General features: G+C 42.9%; 1 protein-coding gene and 1 long non-coding RNA gene across 3 annotated transcripts in view; one reads left to right on the top strand and one right to left on the bottom strand.

Annotated features, from left to right (window-relative positions):
- Positions 1–476: 476 nt before the first annotated feature.
- Positions 477–2,929, bottom strand: LOC116097730. The gene is made up of 3 exons (XR_004121541.1): positions 2,679–2,929; positions 1,766–1,847; positions 477–952 (listed from the first exon to the last, which is right to left on the bottom strand). It is a non-coding gene; the product is annotated as an uncharacterized LOC116097730 (long non-coding RNA).
- A 3,899-nt stretch (positions 2,930–6,828) lies between these two features.
- The window catches only part of Rnf217 (ring finger protein 217), a 102,644-nt gene continuing 87,775 nt past the window's right edge, over positions 6,829–21,697 (top strand). The window contains exon 1 of one of the 2 annotated variants that reach the window (XM_031380717.1): positions 6,829–8,191. In XM_031380717.1, the coding sequence (XP_031236577.1) occupies positions 7,379–8,191 (813 nt within the window). In that variant the 5' untranslated portion in view covers positions 6,829–7,378. The remainder of the gene's footprint in view (positions 8,192–21,697) is intronic. The other variant, XM_031380718.1, reaches the window with a different exon arrangement.

The following is a 21,697-nucleotide window of genomic DNA, read 5'->3' as shown; positions in this document are numbered from 1 at the left end:
AAGATTTTAATCCAAACCGACTAGAATCCTTATGAGGAGAGAAAAAGAGACACTGACAGACAGATGGCCATATGATGCCAGAGGCAGAGATGGAATCAAAAATAAACAAGGCAACTGCTTAGTCAATATTCTATTGCTCTAAAGACACACCATGATTGTGCAACTCTTATGAAGGACAGCATTTAATTGGAGCTTGCTTACAGTTTCAGAGGTTTAGTCCATTATCATCATGGTGGGAAGCATGGCAGCTTGCAGGCAGACATGGCGCTGGAGAAGTAACTAGAGTACGTCAGGATTTGTAGGCAGCAGGAAGAAGACACTGGGTCTGGCTTAGGTTCCTTTTTATAATAATAATAATAATAATAATAATAATAATAATAATAATAATAATAATAATTTATGTATTCTTATTTTATATACACAGATGTTCCACTTGCATGTATATCTATGTGAGGGTGTAAGATCCCCTCGAACAGGAGTTATAGACAATTATGAGCTGCTGTATAGATTCTGGGAATTGAACCAGGGTCCACTGGAAGAGCAGCTAGTGCTCTTAACTGCTGAGCCATCTCCTTCAGCCCCATGACTTTGGGCCCCCTGACTTGGGCCCTACCCCGAGTGACACACTTCAACAAGATTATAGCTAATTCAACAAGGGTACACCTCTTAATCCCTCCCCATCACCAAGCATTCAAATATGTAAGCCAGTGGGGGCCATTCTCATTCAAACCGCCTCAGGGAAGGCTGTCAAGAAACATTAGCATCACAAAAGGCCAGGAGAAGAAAGGAAAAATACCCTCCTATACTTGGCTTTCATCCAAAGTAATAGTTTCAGACTTGTCTTCTCAGAACCACAACTTTGTTGCATTTCATTTATTGTAGCACTTGATGTTCACTCCTATAATGAGAGCTCTAGGAAGATGTCTTAGAATGCAGAGGTGGTAGCTTGGTCCTGGTCAGAGGCATAGACAGCATAGAGGAATTTGTCAGGTTAGGAGCTAGAAAAGTAACACCACACCTCCCCTCCCCACCCCCACCCCCTAGCCCTCTCCTCCCCTGTCAGTCATTTCCCTTAGAAGAATTGGAAGACAGAAGGTAAGGGATATTTCTGACCTGTGATGGGCCAGTATCTAGAAAAACAGAAAAGAAATGGGATCCACAACAACCAATAGAACTATATTCCCTAAAGTCTCCAGATCATCTGTGTGCTGTACAAAATCGATCAGTGCCTAGGGCTGCAGCTAGCTGCCACTCAGGATATCTTATTATCTGTCACTGATGGTTCACTCATATAGTCTCATTTCTCAATAGGTAACTGCCGTTTCCACCTCCTTCAATTACATAAAATTTGCCATGACAGAAGCTCTCACAGGATTGAGTATATAGTTCAATGATCACACCCACAAGATTTGTCTGATGTCTCCATTATCTGTGTGTCTTCTCTAATGAATTGGGAGAGTCCTCAGGAGTCTGACTGAGTTATCACACTAAGTATATGCTCTATCTATGTATGCATACCAAGATGTTGTGCACAGAAGCATGGTGCTCGAATAGGAAATGATAATATTAGTAATGAGATGAACTCTAGAACCATTTGTAAGATTCACCTTTTTTTTTTTTGCAAAAGTGAAAACTGAGATCTACAGAGTGCAAGCAACTTGACAGTCAGCAGAAAACAGGACTGGCTAAAACTGAGACCTACAGAGTGCAAGCAACTTGACAGTCAGCAGAAAACTGGACTGGCTTACAGACAAAGTGTACTTACTTTGATACTTTCCCCCAGGATTATGGAACATAAATGATTCTCCCAAAGTTCATCAGAGCCTCATCACAGTCATATAAATACCCTAAAATGTAAATGAGTCATGAACGTGTGAATAAAATGCTGTTTTTGATACTTGCATATTGAGAAATTTAAATAAAAGTATTTGAGAAAAATATTTTGAGCTATATTGATGCCACAGTGTTTGAGAAACAGCTTGTGGCATTTAACATCCCCCAAACGCAGCTGGGTTTTTCCCATTCCAACTTGGTAGCAGTGTGCTAAGAGATAAACAGATAAAATTATTTGCCATAATTTTAAAATAAATATAGCTAGATATAAGTGGTTGGCTTAAAAACCTTCAGAACCATTTATTCCTCTTGCTAGATTTTGGCAAGCAATGGATCATAACTAATTTCAAGTAGCCAATCGATCCGGAATGAAGAAGTTTCTTATCTAGGCCGTCCAGGAAAATGAACTTTTTTTTCATTCCTTCACAGTCTCTAGTGAAAGATGAGTGCCCTATCTTTCCACAGGCACCTTCTGCTCAGGATTAAAAAGGCAAAATGAAAACCTATAAAGCCAATGAGCTGCTCTTTGCAGTATTGAAATCCAGAAAGTTCCTGAGAGAATCCTTGAGATAAGTCATTCTCTGGATGGACAAAGAATTTGGCCAAGCAGTCCAGTTGCTTTGCTAATGGTGTCTCTCTGTAGCAATAGGACAGTGACTAAGACACTGTCAGAACCCTATCCTCTGGAATGGAATGGAGAACATGTAGATTTAATGATTAGTGGGGCTTAACAGTTAAGAGATTTCTCTCTTTTTCTAATTAAAAAAACATACCCCTATATTAAATTTGTGATGGTAAATAGCAAACTATCCAAGACTGACTAAAGGAGATTATCTTGTACCTACCTGTGACCCTTCTACAGCTGAGAGCTGATTCTGTCAGACCCGCCTTGCCACATATAGCCACGCCTCTCTACAAGTTCCTTTACACGGGAAGTCCTGCCTCCAGAGACTGAAGATGAAGCTGCTGATTGGGCCAAGTTGCTGACAGACCTGGGGAAGAGGTTTTGCTTTATCTACCTGTTGGCTTGTAACAACGAGAATTCATTAATGATAGAGAACTGAAAGCACACCATGTGTCAGTCTCAATTTTTTCAAACCCTTCCCGCATTTCTGGTACCCTTAATTTTTTCAGGCCCTAAATCCCATTCCACAAAATCCATTCAGATGTGTGGCCACAGGACACACCTACCAGGTTGATGAGACAATAAATTGATTCTAAATATTTTTTGATAATGTGTGCCAAAAGCCTTCAAAATACATTTAGTATTTTCAGTAATAATTTAATTCCTAGGAATTTATGATATACTATGTTAGGAATTATATAAAAGCTCCATTAAATATTAATAAAATACTAATTATAAACATGATATATTTATTGAGATTATAGATTATCTATTAGATGCAGTATCATACACATGACATAGAGTATACACAGAAAGATATTAAATGGTCGCAAATCATATGACTTAGATGCAGCCATACAAAATGTGCTCAAGATAGATCCTTAAGTAATAAAGGCACAGAAGCAAAAAACAAAAACAAACAAAATAAAATACATTAAACCAAAAAGCCCTACAATTTCTCACACACACACACATATGAATTTATTGTTCTATGCATGGGTGTTTTGCCTGTACAATGTGCACCAAGTGTGTATGTGGTATCCACCAAGGCCAGCGAAAGCATAGATACTCTGAAAGTGAAGTTGTACCGGCCAGCTGTGAGCTACTATGTGGGTGCTGACAACTGAATCTAGGTATTCTTCAACAGCAGCCAGTGCTCTTAGGTACTGAGCCATCTCTCTAGTGATCCCCCTCCCCAATATATTTTACAAACACAGATACAAATAAAAGGACAAGTCATCCCAACGTGTAAAGTTATTTTAGTGGTTGTTTGGAGTTATGATAACTGGTGACCAGCTTCTTACATCACATCCTTTCTCTACCCTCTCTGTCTTTCTCCCTTCCTTCTTTCTTTTCCTCTTTCTTCCTCTTTTTGGCTTTTTCTGTTTTCCAAATATTTGGGCATACAAATATTTTGTTTTGAAGAGAAGACAATGTTTGGCGTTCTTGTTAACTTTTTCATAAAACTTTCCTCTTTGGAGTTTTCTTAAGGGGTTGAGTTGGGAAAAGAAGACAAAGCTGTTTGTATTTCTCTTAATCACTCAGTGTCCCTTTTCTTTGTGATTCTAAGTTCTCTTTCTCCAAAGATGAAGACCAGTAAGCTAGCTGAGACCCAGAGTCCACGTGTGGCTGAGCAGAAGTCTAGAAAGGCTTCTCTAGCCACTTCACAGTTTAGTTAACAATTGGTTTATTTGCGCCCCTTTAGATAGTTGCAGGACTGTCCTGTAAACACACAAATCTAGTATTTAAAAATTGTTTAAAATTTATTTTTATTTCATGTGCATTTGTGTTTGCCTGCATGTATATCTGTGTGAGGATGTTTGAGCCTCTGGAACTGGAGCTACAGACAGTTTTGAACTGCCATTTAGGTGCTGGGAACTGAACCCGGGGGGCTCTGGAAGAACAATCAGTGCTCTTAACTGCTGAGCCATCGCCTCAGTCCCCATAGCAGGGTATTTTTGTTTTGTTTTGTTTTTGTTTTTGTTGTTGTTGTTGTTTTTCAAGACAAGGTTTCTCTGTATAAGAGTGCTAGCTTTCCTGAAATTTGTTCTGTAAACCAGCCTGTCCTTGAACTCACAGAGATCTGCCTGCTTCTGAAATCTAGTACTTTGCATATAATTGTTTCATAATATTTAATATTATGCATTTTCTCCATGACAGAAGAATTTCACTGTAGTTATTATATGTACAACTAAAGTCATTTAGTGTCTAAGTTATCACATTTTTTTCTAATTAGCTAATTTTAGGTTTTTAAATAGTATAATAACTGGCTAAAAATTCTCAAGGAAGCCCCAAGCAAGCCATATTCAAAAGGCGGGATAAAAAAGGTGGTAATAGAAATGATTAGTAATACAAAGTCATTGAAAGCAGCAGTTCTAAGGTTCAGGATCTGACATTGAATTCTGAATTTGAGTTCAGATATTAAAGGTGGAGGATTATAGGAGTTATCAGTTCAGGTTAGGACATGCTGAGAGTTGAAAGTGGTATAGGCAGGATATTAAAAACACTTTTGTTGTAGTAATAGCCATATACAGTTTGTCAGCTGATGGTATGAGCAGGGACAATATCAACCTCTATAGTATGTCTGTGAAATTTTTGCTCTATATCTCTATCTATATCTATATCTAGTAACTATATTTTCCTGTTTTTTTTCTTTTTGCTGTTGTTTTCATTTGTTTTTAAAGACAGTTTGTCTCTATGTAGCCCTGGTTGTCTTAGAACTCACTCTATAGACCAAAAGTGGCTTTGAACCCAGAGATTCACCTTACCTCTGTCTCCCAAGTGCTGGGATTAAAGGTGTGTGCCACCATCACCCGGCTAGTAACTATATTTTCAATCTTTTTTTTTTAAAGAAAGAAAGGAAAAAAGAGAGAGAGGAAAAAGGAAGGAAGGAAGGAAAGAAGGAAGGAAGGAAGGAAGAAAGGAAGGAAGGAATAAATTCCATTAGCACAATTATCAGTGGTGCTCCAAGAATCCGGGATAAACTGAGCAAAGAACCACCATTACAGGATTGCATTAGGATTCCTCTTTTGTGCTGTTGGGGACCTGTGGGTCACAGACCTAATGCTACGGGTGCCTGTTCCTATGATCAGAAATGCCAGCAGCATGTAGCAGGAGGAAGTCCTGGTAAGGAAAGAAAGGGCAATCCTTGAACAGGAAGATGGCCAGTCCTCTGGAGTCGCAGCAGCATCCACTTACTTTCTGGGCTTTGCAGTGTTGCAGTGGGTTGTGCTTTTATGGTGGGTACTGAGGACTGACTGAGTGAGCCATCTCTCCAGGCTGCCTGAGCACTATTTAATCATCAAAATAGTTATTCTTCATTCTTGGGTCAGACTAATGAGTGATATGGCACCTCGAGCCAATTCACCATGCTCATGAGCTTCAACTGCACCTGGTAGAAACCCCATGGCCTTTGGCTCTGCTGCTTGGTCAACACTGAATTCTTAGATCCCTTGAAACATTTGCATTTGCCTTGGAAAATATTTTAGAACAAATCAATAACAACTTCAAGTTAAAAAAAAGTCTACACACTTAACAGCTTTTTTTTTCTTTGACATGAATGTGTAAATTGAATTCCCTCCCCATTTTTAAAAAATAAAAATGGTTGGTTTCCCAAAAATGTTTTCATTGGCTTTAGAAAACTAAAACACATCAATGTTTGGGTGACTAATACTTCTTGTAAAATAAAGATAGATCAATACATAATTAAGTTCTGGCTGAGATATAATTGTCTTGGAAACAGTTTTGGGTATGAATATGGTTATGTTAATGAAAATCTTCCTGATTCCTAATGATGATCCAGTTGATTAATTAGGCCAGGCTAAAGGGGTTAAAAAACAAAACAAAAAACAAACCAAAAAACCAAAAAGCCCACAGAAATAATTCCGGAGAGAACACTGAGCAGAGGAAAAAAACGGTAAATGTCTGATTAGTTACTCCTTAGTGCTTGTAAATATTCTAGTTGGAGGAGTAGGCGACGTGCTTTTTGGGTTATTTGTGGTTTTCAAAGCTCCTTCCTGTTCTACCAGGCAGAAAACAGGGAACTAGGCAGAATGCACACCATCGCCCCTACTTCTAGAGCGTGACATCCCAGTGTGTTCTCCGTCCAGACCCCAGGTTCCAGCAGTTTCTAACAGAAGTTCTACTTAAAGCAGAGCACTAAGGGGCGCCTGCAGGCGCTTAAGGGTTTGGCTGGAGCCTAGGATGAACTCTTAGGGGTGAGAGAGCAGCTCAGCTTAGATCACCCTCACTCCTGGATACGTGCGACTGTGTGTTCGCCCGCGTGCGCGCGCGCGCGTGTGTGTGTGTGTACGTGTGTGTGTGTGTGAACGTGTGGGGAGGTGTGTGCCAAAGGGGTGGGGTGAGGGGGAGGGAGCAGGGCCTTAGGTGCTGCACGAGGAGAGGGAGGTCTCCTGCCTCTCCCCCGGGGGCACCAGCCGCTGCTTGTGGGCTCCGCCACCTCTCGGTGACGCCACAGGCCCCGCGACCCTCCGGATCGCCGGCTGCGCGCCCCGCCGCCGGTACAGGGATGGCGCGGAGCTGACGGTCTCCTCCCGCCTCCCGGGAACTCTTCCGCCCCACCCGGGGCTCCCGGGACCGCGGCGCCGCCCCGACCTGCTTGCGGGCCCGGCCCCCGCAGCCTGAGGCCCTCGGCGTCCCCGAGGTGGTGCCCAGCCGCTCCGGAGGAGGAGGACGACAGCAAAGACGACGAGGTGGAGGAAGAGGAATCCGCTGCCCGCACGCTGCGGCCCGGGAGCACGGGCTCCCCGGAGGGCGCTTGGGGCGTCCCGGCCCCGGAGGAGGGACCCGGAAGCAAAAGCGCCGCCGCGAGTGGAGCCGAGCCGCTTGCCCGCGCTGCCCGGCGCCGGCTGGGGGTCCCGGCGGCTGGATGGGCGGCGGCGGCGCGGGCCGCGGGAGGCGATGGGCGAGGAGCAGAGCACGGTGAGAGGCAGCGGCGGGGCGCGGGCCTCTGGTGGAGGCTTGGCTGGCCAGCCCGAATCCCCCAGGCCGCGAGGGGACCGCGCCGGGGCAGCCGGGCCGCGCGCTGCGTCCTCCTCCTCCTCCTCCTCACGGCCGACCGGCGGCGGCGGCGGCGGCGGCAGAGACCTGGACTGCGTGGACGCGAGCGCCCAGGAGCTTGCGAGCTACCGGGCTCCGGCAGGGCAGCCCGCGCGACTGCCACTCACTGGGCCCCTGGACCCCCAGAGTCTGAAACTGCAGCTGGAGCACGAGGCGGAGGGAGCGGGGCCACGGGAGGCGGCCCGCGGCCAGCAGCCCCCCGACGGACTGCTCCTGGACGTGCTGGCCCAGCGACACCCGCCCCCCGCCAAGCCGCAAGTCTTCTGCTCCGTGTACTGCGTGGAGAGCGACCTGCCGGAGGCCCCCTCCGCCGAGTCCCCGTCGCCGGAGTCCACACCTCAGGCACCGCAGGGGCTGATCCCCACCAGCCCGCCGCCCTCCTTCCCCAGCTCCCCACTGTCGCTCCCGGCTGACCCCCTACCCCCCGACGGAGGCAGCATTGAGCTGGAGTTCTACCTGGCTCCGGAGCCCTTCTCCGTGCCTGGCCTATTAGGAGCTCCACCCTACTCTGGCCTGGGGGGGGTAGGGGACCCCTATGCGCCCCTTATGGTGCTGATGTGCCGGGTGTGCCTGGAAGACAAACCCATCAAGCCCCTGCCCTGCTGCAAGAAGGCGGTGTGCGAGGAGTGCCTCAAAATCTACCTGAGCTCTCAGGTAACTCCCCACTACTCTCTGTCCACCTCAGCCCTGATCACCATGGCAGAGCTTTAAGCTTCCTAGCAAGAAAAGAGGTGACTGGGTCCCCTTACCCAGGGTCTCCAGCAGTTGCTGCCGTTCTAGTTGTTATTGAGTGTGTTTTACACACATTGGTTAACTGGCTGGTTAACTCTGCTCTGAGATTCAGGTTTGGGTTGGCAGCTGCAGGAGGATTGAGGTGGATTGCCCTCTGATTTTGTCTGTGGACTGCATGCAAGAGCTTGTTCCAAGGAGAGTAGAAAGACTGCCTCACAGGCCTGGCATTCCAGAAACTAACAGACAGTGAGCATAAAATAAATATTTGTGGGGCTGGTGAAGAGAAGGTTTGGAATTAGTATGTCAGGGCTGTGATAACCTGCGTTTTAAGTTCCTTGCCTTTGTATAACCAGCGAAATGTAAAGAAAGAACAAAAGACTCTTGCCTACTCTTCCACACTGAAGTTAAAATACTTTTCTCCACTGAAATTTTAAGCCAACACAGTACTTTTATTTCCTCAAGAGAGAAACAAAACAGAAAGCCAAACAAAGCGGAGACCAGAGGTTTAACCGAACGGGCGGACATAGAGCTTCCCTCCCTCCACCCTCCTCTGAAGGGCTTCTTGTTTTTTTTCTTGGAAAGCTTGAGAAATATAGCAGCCCTCCTTCATGGTTTTCAGTCTGTGGTGTTTCTGCCAACATTTTGCACAATCTTTAATGCCCTTTGATCTCATGTCTGATTGTCCTAGGCCTATTCATCTTTCAAAACCTTGTCTGTTCAGGTGCCAGCTTTTCTGTGACACTGCTTTCCCTCATGCTCCAGGCCCCGGCTCAGATATTTTTAAAATGTGTCTTCTTATCTTTCATACACTGAAATCGTTCCCTTCCTGCCTGCTTGTCTCCATAGACTGTCTGGACACCGGTTTGTTTGTCTGTATTGGCTGAAGGCAAGTGAACAGGGCTCTGAACAGTGTGGTTCCTGTGTATTTTGTGGGCAGCTCCATTACTGGAGTCTGGTCTGAAAGGGTGTAGTGTGCTCACCTGGAAGTGCAAAGGCAAACTTACACAGAGTGGAATGTTACACTAGCAGGCGCCTGACCCAAGGGGCTGAGATTAGCTACATGCCCCGGACAGACCATGTGTCTGTTTTAGGATTTGTCCACCGGTGGAGGCTTCAAACAGGAATGTCTGTGGCTTGTTTGTGGTTGTTTCTATGACATTACCCTGTGTGGATAATACAGCCTTGTGGTGGGATCCAGACATTCCCAGGATATGGGCATTGCTCCAGAGAAGTCATGGTGAGAACAAATGTGTTCAAATATATAGTGCAGAGTAGCATCTAATGAGATGTAAACACCAATACCGAGGAACACTTAGCATTTATTTAGTCATTTGTTCATTCATTCATTCACTCATTCACTCACTCATTCATTCATTCATTCATTCATTCATTCATTCATAGGCAGGAGGTTGCTGTGTGGCCCAATATAGCTGTGTAACTGGCTAAGTACCCCAGATTGGCCTTGAACCTTTGAGCTACTGCCTCCACTTCCTGAGTTCTGTGATTAACTTTGTCCTACAGTGCCCAACTCCAGTCTTTCCTAAGTGCTCTTACAAACACCAGCTGGTTTTGTGTTCAAGGTCTGTATTCCTGGTGGGTTGATACTCTGCCTAACAGTTTCATTTTTTTTCACAATAGGCCCTTTCTCCAAAGTATTCTTCATTTCTTCTTGTCAGTATAAGTTGGTTTGGGGAAGCTGGTGTTTTGAGTTGCAATGAAAAGGGGGGAGAAGGAGCAGGTTGAGTGAGAAGTCCTTGAAGCATGTCCAACAACAGACTCCTTTGAAGTGACAGTGTGTCTGAATTGTGTCTGCAGTCTGTGACATCAGGTGTTGCTGACCTCCCAAAGCAAGTGGCAGGAATCTCAGCAGCAAGAAATAGACAATATTTCCAACAATCACAACACAAATTAAGTCCAGGCTGGCAGGCAAACTTCTCCCTCAGGGTGCTACACTTGTTCTCGAGGTGTAGGTATTTGCCTCCCTGTCCCGTGGCATGTTCCGTCTACCACCCCACCTTTGTGTCTGTATTCACATACCATACTTGTGGTCTTCACCGAGTGTCTTTGTAGGTGTGCATTTGCGTGTGTGTGTGTGTGTGTGTGTGTGTGTGTGTGTGTGTGTGTGCACGTGCCTGGGTTTTGCACATTTGTGCACTTGCACAGAGGCTAGGGGAAGTTATTGGATGTTCTGCTCTCTCTTTCCTCCTTTTGAGACAGTCTGTTACTGAACCTGAAGCGTACATAGTGTTTCACATAGGCTGGCTGGATGAGTTCCTGGAGTCCACGTGCCTCTGCTCCCCAATGTTGGGGTTGCAGGCATACTCAAATTTTATGTGTATGCTGGACATTTGAACTCAGGTTCTCAAGACTTGAGCAGCAAATTCTTACCAACTGAGCTATTTCCCCAGTCTTTGTGACTACCTTTTAAAGGTTGAGCCTTATCCACCTGTCTCTTCCCGGGCGCTTTTCTCCATAGCACTAATCTAGTGTGTACCTAAGTAGATAGCTTTTGCGAAGACAGGGGTTTCTGTATGACTTTGTTAATTTCTGCCTATTTAGCATATGACAGATATTCGCTCAATAGGTACTGAATTTGTAAAGAACATAAGCTCACACCAGAAAGCTTAGGTGCTAAATTTTGCTCTGAACATTTTTTTTTATATTTAAGATAAAAGACAAACACTTAAGGCAGATAAATAAAATAGGCTACATCTACTATTCGATCCAAAAGAGTTTAAGCAAACTTTTAGCTTATACAAACATAGTCTTTTTCCATTAGGTAAAATACAAGATCGTGGTTGTAATATTTCTGATATGATCCTGAATTTTAAGATCTCATCATCTTTATATTCAGAGGTCTGTGTATTACGGTCATCTATGCCTGAATCTTCTCATCAGTGAAATTTAACTGCAGATCTGTGGAGAATCCACCAGTGCCTGAGTGAAACTATGTCTTAATGTGTGGTTGCAGCTTTACTGGGCCAAAGCAAAAGGCATTGCAGCCAGGCCTGATGGTACAGATTTATAGTCCCAGCTGTTTCGGAGACTGAGGCAGAGAGATCACAAGTTCAAGGCTTGCCAAGGCAACTTTGTGAGTTCAGAGCCTCCCTGAGCAATGTAGTGAACTCATGTCTCTAATTTTAAAGAAGGTGTGTGTGTGTGTGAGTGTGTGTGAGTGTGTGTGAGTGTGTGTGTGTGAGAGAATGTGTGTGTGTGAGTGTGTGAGTGTGTGTGTGTGTGTGTGAGAGTGTGAGTGTATGAGTGTGAGTTTGTGTGTGTGTGTGTGTGTTAGAAGTAGGGAGTGGCAGGAGGTTGGAATTATGTATAGTTCAGTGGGGGAGTGCTTACCTAGCCTGTATGTGACTTTAAATTTGATTCACTGTGCCGAAAACAAAACAGCAACAACAAAAATCGGCAGGGGAGATGTTGCATGTTTTCTTTTTCTCATCTGATAAGATTTTTTGTCCTAAACAAATGTGGCAAGCCTTTACTTCAAGGCCTCTTAAGACCTTTGTGGGGCAAAGGATGTATTTAAAGACCTATTAGTGACGTTTTTCTATTTGAGTTTGTGCCACATGTTTAGTGCATTATTTAACAACATTTAAGAATATAAAGCAAATCAGTATTAAACATTTTACACGAACATTAAAAATGCATATTAATTGTGAGTTGGAATCATGCCTGGTTAAGTGGACTCTTCTGAGAAACAATGCTGTGTTCTTTGAAAGAAGACAGGAATTTGGGAACTAGAAATGCTTTCAGACTTGGAGCAGCAAAGACTCTTTCAGGGACTGAAGCTGTGGCCAAGGGAGAAGAGTTCGTATCAGCAGTATTTCAGAACAGGCCACAGCAATTAGACAGCAGCAGTATCTCAGAACTATGATAGGGTGGGGTAAATCATGGTGGGATGACTTCATAGTGCATTAGGTTCCTTGTGCCTCCTGATTAAACTGTACATTAGAACATCAGTCACTGCACTGACTGATTTAGATGGCATGGTACATCGGAACAGAGAGTGGACCTTACCTTGGTTTATATTGCTTAGGTATATGCATGTTTTGTATGTACATTTTTAGAAGTACATTTCCCAGTGTCATATGTGGCTAACACGGTCTCCGGGACAACAGAATATCTCCCAGTTTCCTAGGTTCTCCCAAGTTTCGATCTTCTCAGCGTGTTTGGCCTTTGCCGCATTCTTCTAGGAAGAAAATCTCTTGCCATCTTGGACTTGCAGAAACTGTCCACAAATATCTTTCCTTCATGATTTTAATTTAGACAGAGCAATATCTTATAAATATGAAATATTAACATTTAGTACCTTGGATAACTCAAAAGGAAGAATTGCGCCTTGTCACAGACTAGGTCAAGGCAGCAGCTGCTGAGGCTGTGAGCACACTGCTCAGAAGAGCAGGGGACTGGTAGGTTCCTCTGAGCAGGGGACTGGTAGGTTCCTCTGAGCAGGGGACTGGTAGGTTCCTCTGAGCAGGGGACTGGTAGGTTCCCATGACTTGGAATGGCAGCTGCTGTGGCTGTGAGCACACTGCTCAGAAGAGCAGGGGACTGGTAGATTCCTATGACTTGGAATGTGTACACCTGTCCAGTGGGAACACATTTCTTCTATACAGTATGAGGAAAACAGCTGCTACATGGTAATGCCCTAACATGACTGCTACTGCAGTCACCCAGGGCCAAACGGAAATACCTCCTTAGGAAATCCAAATCATCTAGTCTTCATAGGTAAAGACATTTAACTTAAATTCCTTCCTTAAAGCAGGTAAATGTTTTTTATCTTATTGAACATGGAGTTTGAATATCACTGTCTTCACATAAGTAAAGTTACAGATCCTACGAGGCCAAATGATTTGGTAATCCTGAAAGTGTGAGCATGAACTCTATTTTGGAGTCACTTTACAGATTTCCAAAGTGAGAATTAAGGCGTCTGTATGCCCATCCCTCTCTCTGTGTGTTGTCTGTGCATATTTAGGGGATGTGGTAACATTTGTCTGCACAGCTTTCTGACTCGTGCCCTTATTTTCCTCTTCTCTTTCTGTACTATTTCTCTTTACCAATTGTTTCTGTTTTTCTTTTTCTTATTGAAGTCTGTTTTTATCTGGCACTTAATTTCTGCAGGGTAATCTTCCATCAAGAGCTGAGCTCTGGGGCCAGCAGACCCTGGTCCTCCTGCCCTCTTTTACAGCTGGCTGGAAGAGAGGCTCTATAGAACAGGCCTATACCATGCTCCCCTGTTAAAGATCTCAGGTAACACTACAAGTACTACTGACCTTCTATATCAACTGACACAGATGTGATTATATATATATATATGTGTGTGTGTGTGTATATATATATATTCATTCCTTGATTCATTTACTCTGAGACAGGGTTTCTCAGGTTTGTCATGATAGCTTTGGCTGTCCTAGAACTCACTCTGTAGACCATGCTGGCCTCAAACTCAGAGAGAACAGCCTCCCTCCGCCCCCAAGTGCTGGGATTAAAGGCATGTGCTACTGCTACTTGGTTAGGTGTGGGTTCTTATCTTCCTTCTAGAGTGAAATGGAGCTCATTGTTTAGACCCGAAACACCCTTTAGTCCAGAGGTACTCGAGGAAAAGTATTCTGTAGAGAGTGAGTCCTCAGCATTTAATTAAGAATTTGTGATAGGCAACAAAGACAGGCAGCAGGCAGTCTTTCTTACAGTGACCTTATTTGCTATTTGCATTACTTTATAGACGTGTTGAGCGGTCTCAAGAAACTGCCTTACAACCTTGTATTTTTGTTTTCAGTTAAAAGCTCTTTCTAAAGTGATTAGGTAATGGTTCCTCCTTTTCTTATTCCTTTGGTTGCTTTTTAAGACCACTATAGAAACCAACTAATCTTTTATTAATGTGTCATGATTTCTGTTACTATGTTTAATCCAAAATAATAAACCTGTATATACCTGTTTATGTATAATGTATATTTATATATGTATATACACATACACAAGCACACACAAACATGCATGTTTCAGAATACATAGCATTTGTTGGAAATAGAATATTTGTAAGCACCTTCTTTATTTAAGATATTTACTCCACTGACTTAAAAGAAAATATGATTTTAGCTAATTTTACTTTGGTCCATTCATGACAGTTTGCCTGATGTTTTTTCTTTTGTGCTGCTCATTGAATCCAGGGCTGGAATATGCTCATCATGTGACTGGCCACAAAGCTTCATTCTCGAACCCTTGAGTCAAAAGACGTATTTACTTTGTTTACATTTATTTTGTTAGAATATGCTCATCACGTGACTGGCCACGAAGCTTCATTCTCAGATCCTAAAGTTAAAAGACGTATTTACTTTGTTTACATTTATTTTGTTAGAAGGATTTTGCATGCTAAACCAAAATTAAACTTCTCAAATTAGGTTCTGTCATAAAGTGACAACTCACTATCTATTGAATAGAATGTTCAATATCTCCCATTCTCTATATAACTTCCAACCATCTCATTTACATCATGTCTGTTGAGATAGTTGTGCTTGAGATGTGTGTATATTCACAATACTGAGAACAACCATACATTCAAATCTAATCTCTAACATTCTCATCTGGAGTTTATCATTTCATGTTAGTTAATGTCAGTGTTAGTACCTCTGGATTATAGGCACTGTTGCCTGCTTTCCAGGTAAAAGGAAAGAAGATAACGAAATCTTTGGTTTGGTGGAGTTTATATGCTAGGCTATGAAAAAGATAATACATAAATTATTTACTGTATTAGAGGCAATGAGGGCTATGGAGAAAAAAGAAACAAGGAAAAGTTGGCAAGTACCAAAAAGAGGATTGTTACTAAGTTCATCATTTGGTGTTGTTTTAAATGGTTTCTTTTACAATGTCCCTTTCCCTTTCTAGTTAAGACCTTTGTAAGCCAGCAGTTGAATAGGCCATATGCACATCAGAAAATGGCAATAAAATTTCAGAGGTATGCCAAGAATGACAAGGAGGCCCATGTGGTTTACATGGCAGGACTGGTGGGTGTGGTAAAATGACAGAAGGCAGAGAGAGACTTAAGGCCATAGTCAGGCTTGCCTTTCATCTGCATATGATGGAAGCTACAAGGAAGCACTGAACAGAAGTGTAGCCAGGCACATGTCCCTTTGAAAGGACTTAGAGTCTCTCTAGAAAGTGTTGGAAAGGTCAGGTAGGAGTAAAAAGATCAGTTTGAAGATGATAATATTATTCTAAGCAGGAAAGGTATAGTTTAGACTCAAGTGAGAGAGATGTATGGTTTGAACTGTTTGAATTTTGAATATATTTTACTGTAAGCTGACAATTTACTGGATTTACTGATTGCATGTGATGTGAAAGTAAAAGAATTAAGGATGATTTAAGACTTGAGTCAGAACATTTAGAAAAGCAGGTGTGCTGCTCAGCAAGATGAAGAAGCATGACAGGAGGACAAGGTTTGGAAAAAGGAGGACTTGGAAAGGCTAAGTTTAAAATGCTATTGAGCCTTCATGAAGAACTGTTACAGGAGGTTAGTGTCTGGTACCAGAGGAGAGGTCTGAGCAGAAGATACGAATTGGGCCATTGGTAATGCGTAGACACTATTAAGGTTTGCAGCCTAGATGATGCCACCTTGAGACGGATAGCAGAGAAGGAGGCTGAGCACCGACTCTGGTCCTATCGATTTGCACAGATATGGAGTGCGGGCCCCAGGAAAGAACCAGAATATGGGAGGGAGAAGCCAGTTTGTTGGCAACAGAAATGAGTAAAGAAACCTTGAAAAGGGAAGGAGGGTTGGGGACATGGACCAAGGTTGCAATACTTGCTGGACAGGCATGAGGACCTGAGTTTGGAGCCCAGGTACTTACATGAAAGCTGGGTATTGTGGCACACGTCTATAACCTAACTGCAGTGCCACGAAGGCAGAGATAGATGGGTTCCTGATTTATTGAGAGATCTTGTAAAAAAACAAAAAATCAAGGTGGAAGGTACTTGATGTGGACTTTTAATTTCTACACTAGTATATGCAGGCAAGTCCATGTGTGTATGCACCCTGTGTGTACAAACACGTACACATACACACATAATATAAGAAAGAAGGAGTAATCTTCTGTCTCGAGTATGAGTTCCAGCAGGCTGATAACTGAAAGTGACCATCATCTCTCCCAACAAGGCTGTTAAATGTGAACAGATCTTATCTCATTGGCAGTTGTGCAATTGGCCTTCAGATTAAAGTAGGTCTGAGTGAATAGGACAATTCATTTCATTTCAAGGTGTAGTTAGTGGGACAGTGGTTCTCAACCTTCCTGGTACTGCAAGTCTTTAATAAAGGTTTAATATAATTATTTTGTTGCTCTTTCATAACTGTAATCTTGCTACTGTTATGAATCATAATGTCAATATCTGATATGTAGGATATCTGATATGCGACCCCTGTGAAAGGGTTGTTCGACACTCCCCAGGTTGAGAACCGCTGTAGTAGGACATTCTAAGAGAACACTGAAGATTAGAGATGGTCAATAATTTTCTCAAAGTCTCAAAGTTAACAAATGTTGAAGTGAGATTTAAGTTCAAATCTGTTTGATTCTAGAGCTGGCAGGCCTTTTATAGCCTTTAAATTTGTTAACTAACCAAAAAGGTGGTGCTGACCAAAGGCCAGGGCAACACTGGGGCATAAACTGTAAATAATTTCCACTTTCTCTGAGAGGGTGAGAGATGTATGGAGTGAGGAACTGTGAGATAGGTCCAGCCCTTCGGAAGGGTTTACTGTCTGTGTTGAGAGCACACTGTGGGAACCAAGTAAAAGTGAAAAAAGATTAGATAAGGAAGGGAGTATTCCAGGGGGGAAATGTTTATATCACACAGACTCCAATTCTCCCAATTGAAGACAAAAAAGAAACATAGTTACGAAGTTTAAGAAAGTGGCAACCACCAGGCCGTGGTGGCACAAGCCTTTAGTCCCACCACTTGGGAGGAAGAGGCAGGCAGATTTCTGAGTTCGAGGCCAGCCTGGTCTACAGAGTGAGTTCCAGGACAGCCAGGGCTACACAGAGAAACCCTGTCTCAAGAAACAAACAAACAAACAAACAAAAAAACCCCAAGAAAGTGGGAACTTCCCACGGGACTTAGTAGGGTAGGCTCCTGTGCTACAAGTAACCAATGGGAGCTCAGTTTAGAAAACAGACAACTTACTACTCACTGTTGCTGAATGTGCTCCTGTTTTCTTCCTTGAGTCATTACTCTTTATTTAAATTTGCTCTTTACCATCTCTTAGTAATGGTGTCTGGATGGCCCTTAGGCCTTCCCACAGTGTTTGCTGATATTTACTCATTTACTCCGGGGGTTCAGGGGTCCTCCATATGCTTCTGTCTCAAGATACTGTCGGAAACCCTTGCTCTTCCTCTCTTTTGACTATAAGGTTCTATTTTTTTTTGCCATCTATATATACTTGTAGCATTTATTTATTTTTATTAGATATTTTCTTTATTTACATATCATGATTTCTCCTTTCCCAGTTTCCCCTCCAAAAACAAAAAACAAAAAAACAAAAACAACAAGAACAAACCCTGTTGCCTCCCCCCTCCCCCTGCTTGCCACCCCGCCCTCTCCCACTTATTGGCCCTGGCATTCCCCTACACTGGGGCACAGAAGGTTCTATCTTTTGACCACTTCTAGCAGAATGCTTCCTCCACCCATACCTACCTGTAGACAGTTCATCTTACATTTTCAAAATGAATTCCTGCTTCCATTCTCTGCCTTTCCAGAGCCAATTTTTTGCTTCACAAGTCCCTGCTTGCATTGATCATAACCGGTTCAGAAACTTGGGGATATGCCTGAGAAGCATGCAGCTCTTTCTGCCCCATGTCCTAAGGTGTTTTTTGTTGTTCTATAACTTTATTCATTTCTGCTGCCATTTCCTTTGCTCCTGCCCTCCACTTTACCCCATCTTCTTTAACATTTTATCTTTATCTTTATTTTTGTATACCTATGTGTGCATGTGAGTGTATATCCCATATGTGTAGGTATGTATGAGGGGCAGAAAAGTGTATGCATCTTCTGGAACTGGAGTTACTTGTGAGCCTTGGGTCCTCCGGAAGAGCACGGGAACCGTGGAGCTGTCTCTTCAGTGCCTCCCTCCTGGATTGTGCTCACTCCGTTCTTGTGCTCTAATCTTGTCTCCAATCTCTTTTTCAACACTGCGGTCCGAGGGTTCTTTTAAAGGCGTGGCCATTTTAGGGTTTCTCCTTTGGCCATTGGTGGTCTCTTGCTTTTTGAGTAGAGCATGAGCTTTGTGTGCACGTGTCCCTAAGTGATCTGACTCCTGTGCTTTCCAAACCTTGTCCTCAAATAGTCAAGCCTGTAGCCATGTTAAACTTTTTGTTCTTAGAAGACCCATGGCACTCTTGAGTGTTTGCTTTTGGTAGCATGGAGTCTGTCTAGGGGAGCCTTCACTCTTCCCTTGCTGTGCACCTATCTGCTTCTTCTGTTTCTCCTCATTCTTCTAGTCTCGGGTTAGATATTATGAATTAGGATTCTACTATTTTCATTTATGGCTATACAACAATGTAAGAATCTTTCTGGATGATTCTAATTATTTTGTTTTATCTAAATTGCCCTTTCCTGCTTTGTGTTTCCATTACACGATAAAAGAGTGTGCAGATAAAGACCTTAGTTCTGTTTTGTTTAGGCACTTCCATAACATCTTGCTGGACAAGCATGAGGGCCTGAGTTTGGATCTCCAGCACCCAGGAAAAAAGCTAGGTGTGACAGCATGTGGCAAACCCAGCTTAGGTGCTGCTAGGAACCCCCGCCTCAAACATGCACACATGTGATTCACATACATACACGTATTTTCATGTGATTCATACACATGGAAATATACTAATTTTCATGGAAATAGTGCATGTAAGGTGGGTTTATTTATTTCATTTTATTTAACACATTTACAATGGTGGTGTCAATGTGCCTAGCATTGTACTAGATAATGCTGTAGTTCTGATAGTGAATGTCTTCTCAAGGGACCAGATTTTGGAGCTTTTTCTTCTGCTTGTGACTGTACTAATAATATTCTTAGGTGGTAGGGACAACGATAAAGAAGTTGGAACATTGTGGACATGGTTTGGAGTAGATATTAGGATCCTGCCCTCTCTCTGTTTTCTACTTTCTGGAGCCAGGAGGTAGCAGTCTTCTCAGCTGTGGACTCCCATTGAGGTGTACTACGCTGTTATAGTCGCATGCCCCAGTACCAGTGACCAGGAACTGCAACCTGCAGAACTGACCTAGCTGAGCATTTTGTTTCCTATTAGTTGACAGTGTCAGGTATTTTGTCACACTGAAACAAACCTAGCAGCCAAAACAGTCCTTTCAAATGAAAGGCTCACTATTTCCTTATCTTGCTTGAGAATCTGCAGAACTTTACTTCCATCATCTCATATAAGCATCTTGGTTCCTAACCCTGCCAGTAGCACATGGTATGGACTGTGGTTTTAGTTCCTTTTGTCACAAAGTGTCTTCTCTCACAGCATAATGTCCTTTCTGTGGTCAGCTTCCCTTGGCCTTCAGATCTCTGCCAAGTCCCACATGCCCCTTTCTTGCTGTCAGTGTTCTTAGAGTCCTTTCTGTTCTGTCAGCATGTCCTCACACATGCTCGTAGGATGGCTGCTGTTTGATTCTGGAATATCTGGGACTTCACTCAGTACCTTTGCTATTTTCATGACTAGTACCTTGGATTGGCATCCAGTATAGATAAGTCATCAGTTAACACTTATTAAAACCAAAGGGAATGGTTGAAAATGGGGTAAGCTTAGGTTGGAAAGGTAAATATTTGAATCTTTTGGCATACTTTTGTACAAAATACTTAAAATTTGAATGTGACTAGTTGCCATGGCTGGAGTATGTCTTATATTGGCCCACCAATCACTGAAGAGTTTCTTCTCTAGTTGTAACCCTTCCCTGCTGCTTAATGAATTTTTTTCAGAACACAGGGACTTAAGATGACCATTTTATTTTGACCATGACACTGTAGGTCAGGAATCTGGGAACTGCTCAGATGGCTAGTTCACTCTTGGAGTCCCTGTGTGGTGGGAGTTAGATGTCATGCTCACTCTGCTCGCAGCTGTTCTCGGTGAGTTCAGCTGTGGTTGTCTACCAGGGTTCTGCCTTCGAGATGGCTCTCTCTAAAGCTAGTGTTCAGCAGGCGAATGCCGGCTAATCGTTTTCACCCTAATTTGTAAGTACTCATACCACCTGGGCAGAGCGATCGCATGCCCACCCACACTCAGTGGGAAGTGCTTACTCCTACTTCTTCAAGGACTTTACAGACATATTTTAGGAACTATCACACAATTTCAGATAAAATCCAGAAACATTGTTAATTTAGGTGGTAAAATTTTTAGAGTGTATATTTTCCTTTTGTTTGTTTGTGTATTTCAAGACAAGGTTTCTCTCTGTAGCTCTGGCTGCTCTGGAACTCACTCTGTAGACAAGGTTGGCCTCAAACTCACAGAAATCTGCCTGCCTCCCAAGTGCTGAGATTAAAGAAAGGCGTGCACCACCACCTCCCAGCTTTTACTTTGTTTAATGTTTATGTTTTCCCAACCATTAGCACATTTCCAATATATCACTATGTGGGTTAATAAAATTTAATCCTGTATTTTTGTGTTTGAATAATTTTATAAGGGCTCATATGAAAGCTATTCCTTCTCAGAATTCCTTACTTTTACTCTAACTGAAATATTCTGAGGTCAAGCTCAACTTAACTATTCTGCTTAGTATTACTTAAAAAGCATTGTCTTTAGTACAGCTTCCTGTACTCCTTTCTTTTATATTAGAGTCTTAGTCACAGTGGTAGTTAGAAGTCTCCCTTCACAATTTTAAGCTTTCTGATACAGTAGATTCTTTTATCATGTAGATTCTATATGGAACTGGTATTGTATTTAAGGATACTTTAGAATTACCCCTCCTAGTTAATCCTTATTAGCTCACTGTTAGAGTTTAGTTGTTTATTGTGGTCCTAGTGTGTGTGGATGATTGTCTTGTTTGCTTAGTGTCTCCTTGAAGGGGTAACTTGAAATCTCCAGAAGCAAGTATTTTATATTCAAAAGTTGCTTCTCTGTACTTGAAGAAGAGGGGATCTGTAATAAAGGAGACCTATTAAAGAGTGGAACCTATAATAGAGGGATCTATAAGATAGGGGACCTGTAATGGAGGGTATCTCTAATAGAGGGGTTTATATCAGAGGGGATCTGTAATGGAGGGTATCTCTAATAGAGGGATCTATATCAGAGGGGATCTGTAATGGAGGGTATCTCTAATAGAGGGATCTATATCAGAGGGATCTGTAATGGAGGGGTATCTCTAATAGAGGGATCTATATCAGAGGGGATCTGTAATGGAGGAGGATCTATAATAGAGGGGTCTATATCACAGGGGATCTGTAATGGAGGA

The sequence above is a fragment of the Mastomys coucha genome, unplaced genomic scaffold (genome assembly GCF_008632895.1).
Source record: "Mastomys coucha isolate ucsf_1 unplaced genomic scaffold, UCSF_Mcou_1 pScaffold2, whole genome shotgun sequence".
Classification (NCBI taxonomy): Eukaryota; Metazoa; Chordata; class Mammalia; order Rodentia; family Muridae; genus Mastomys; species Mastomys coucha.
The sequence above is the reverse complement of the archived record's forward strand: the minus strand, read 5'-3'. Positions and strand labels throughout refer to the sequence as shown.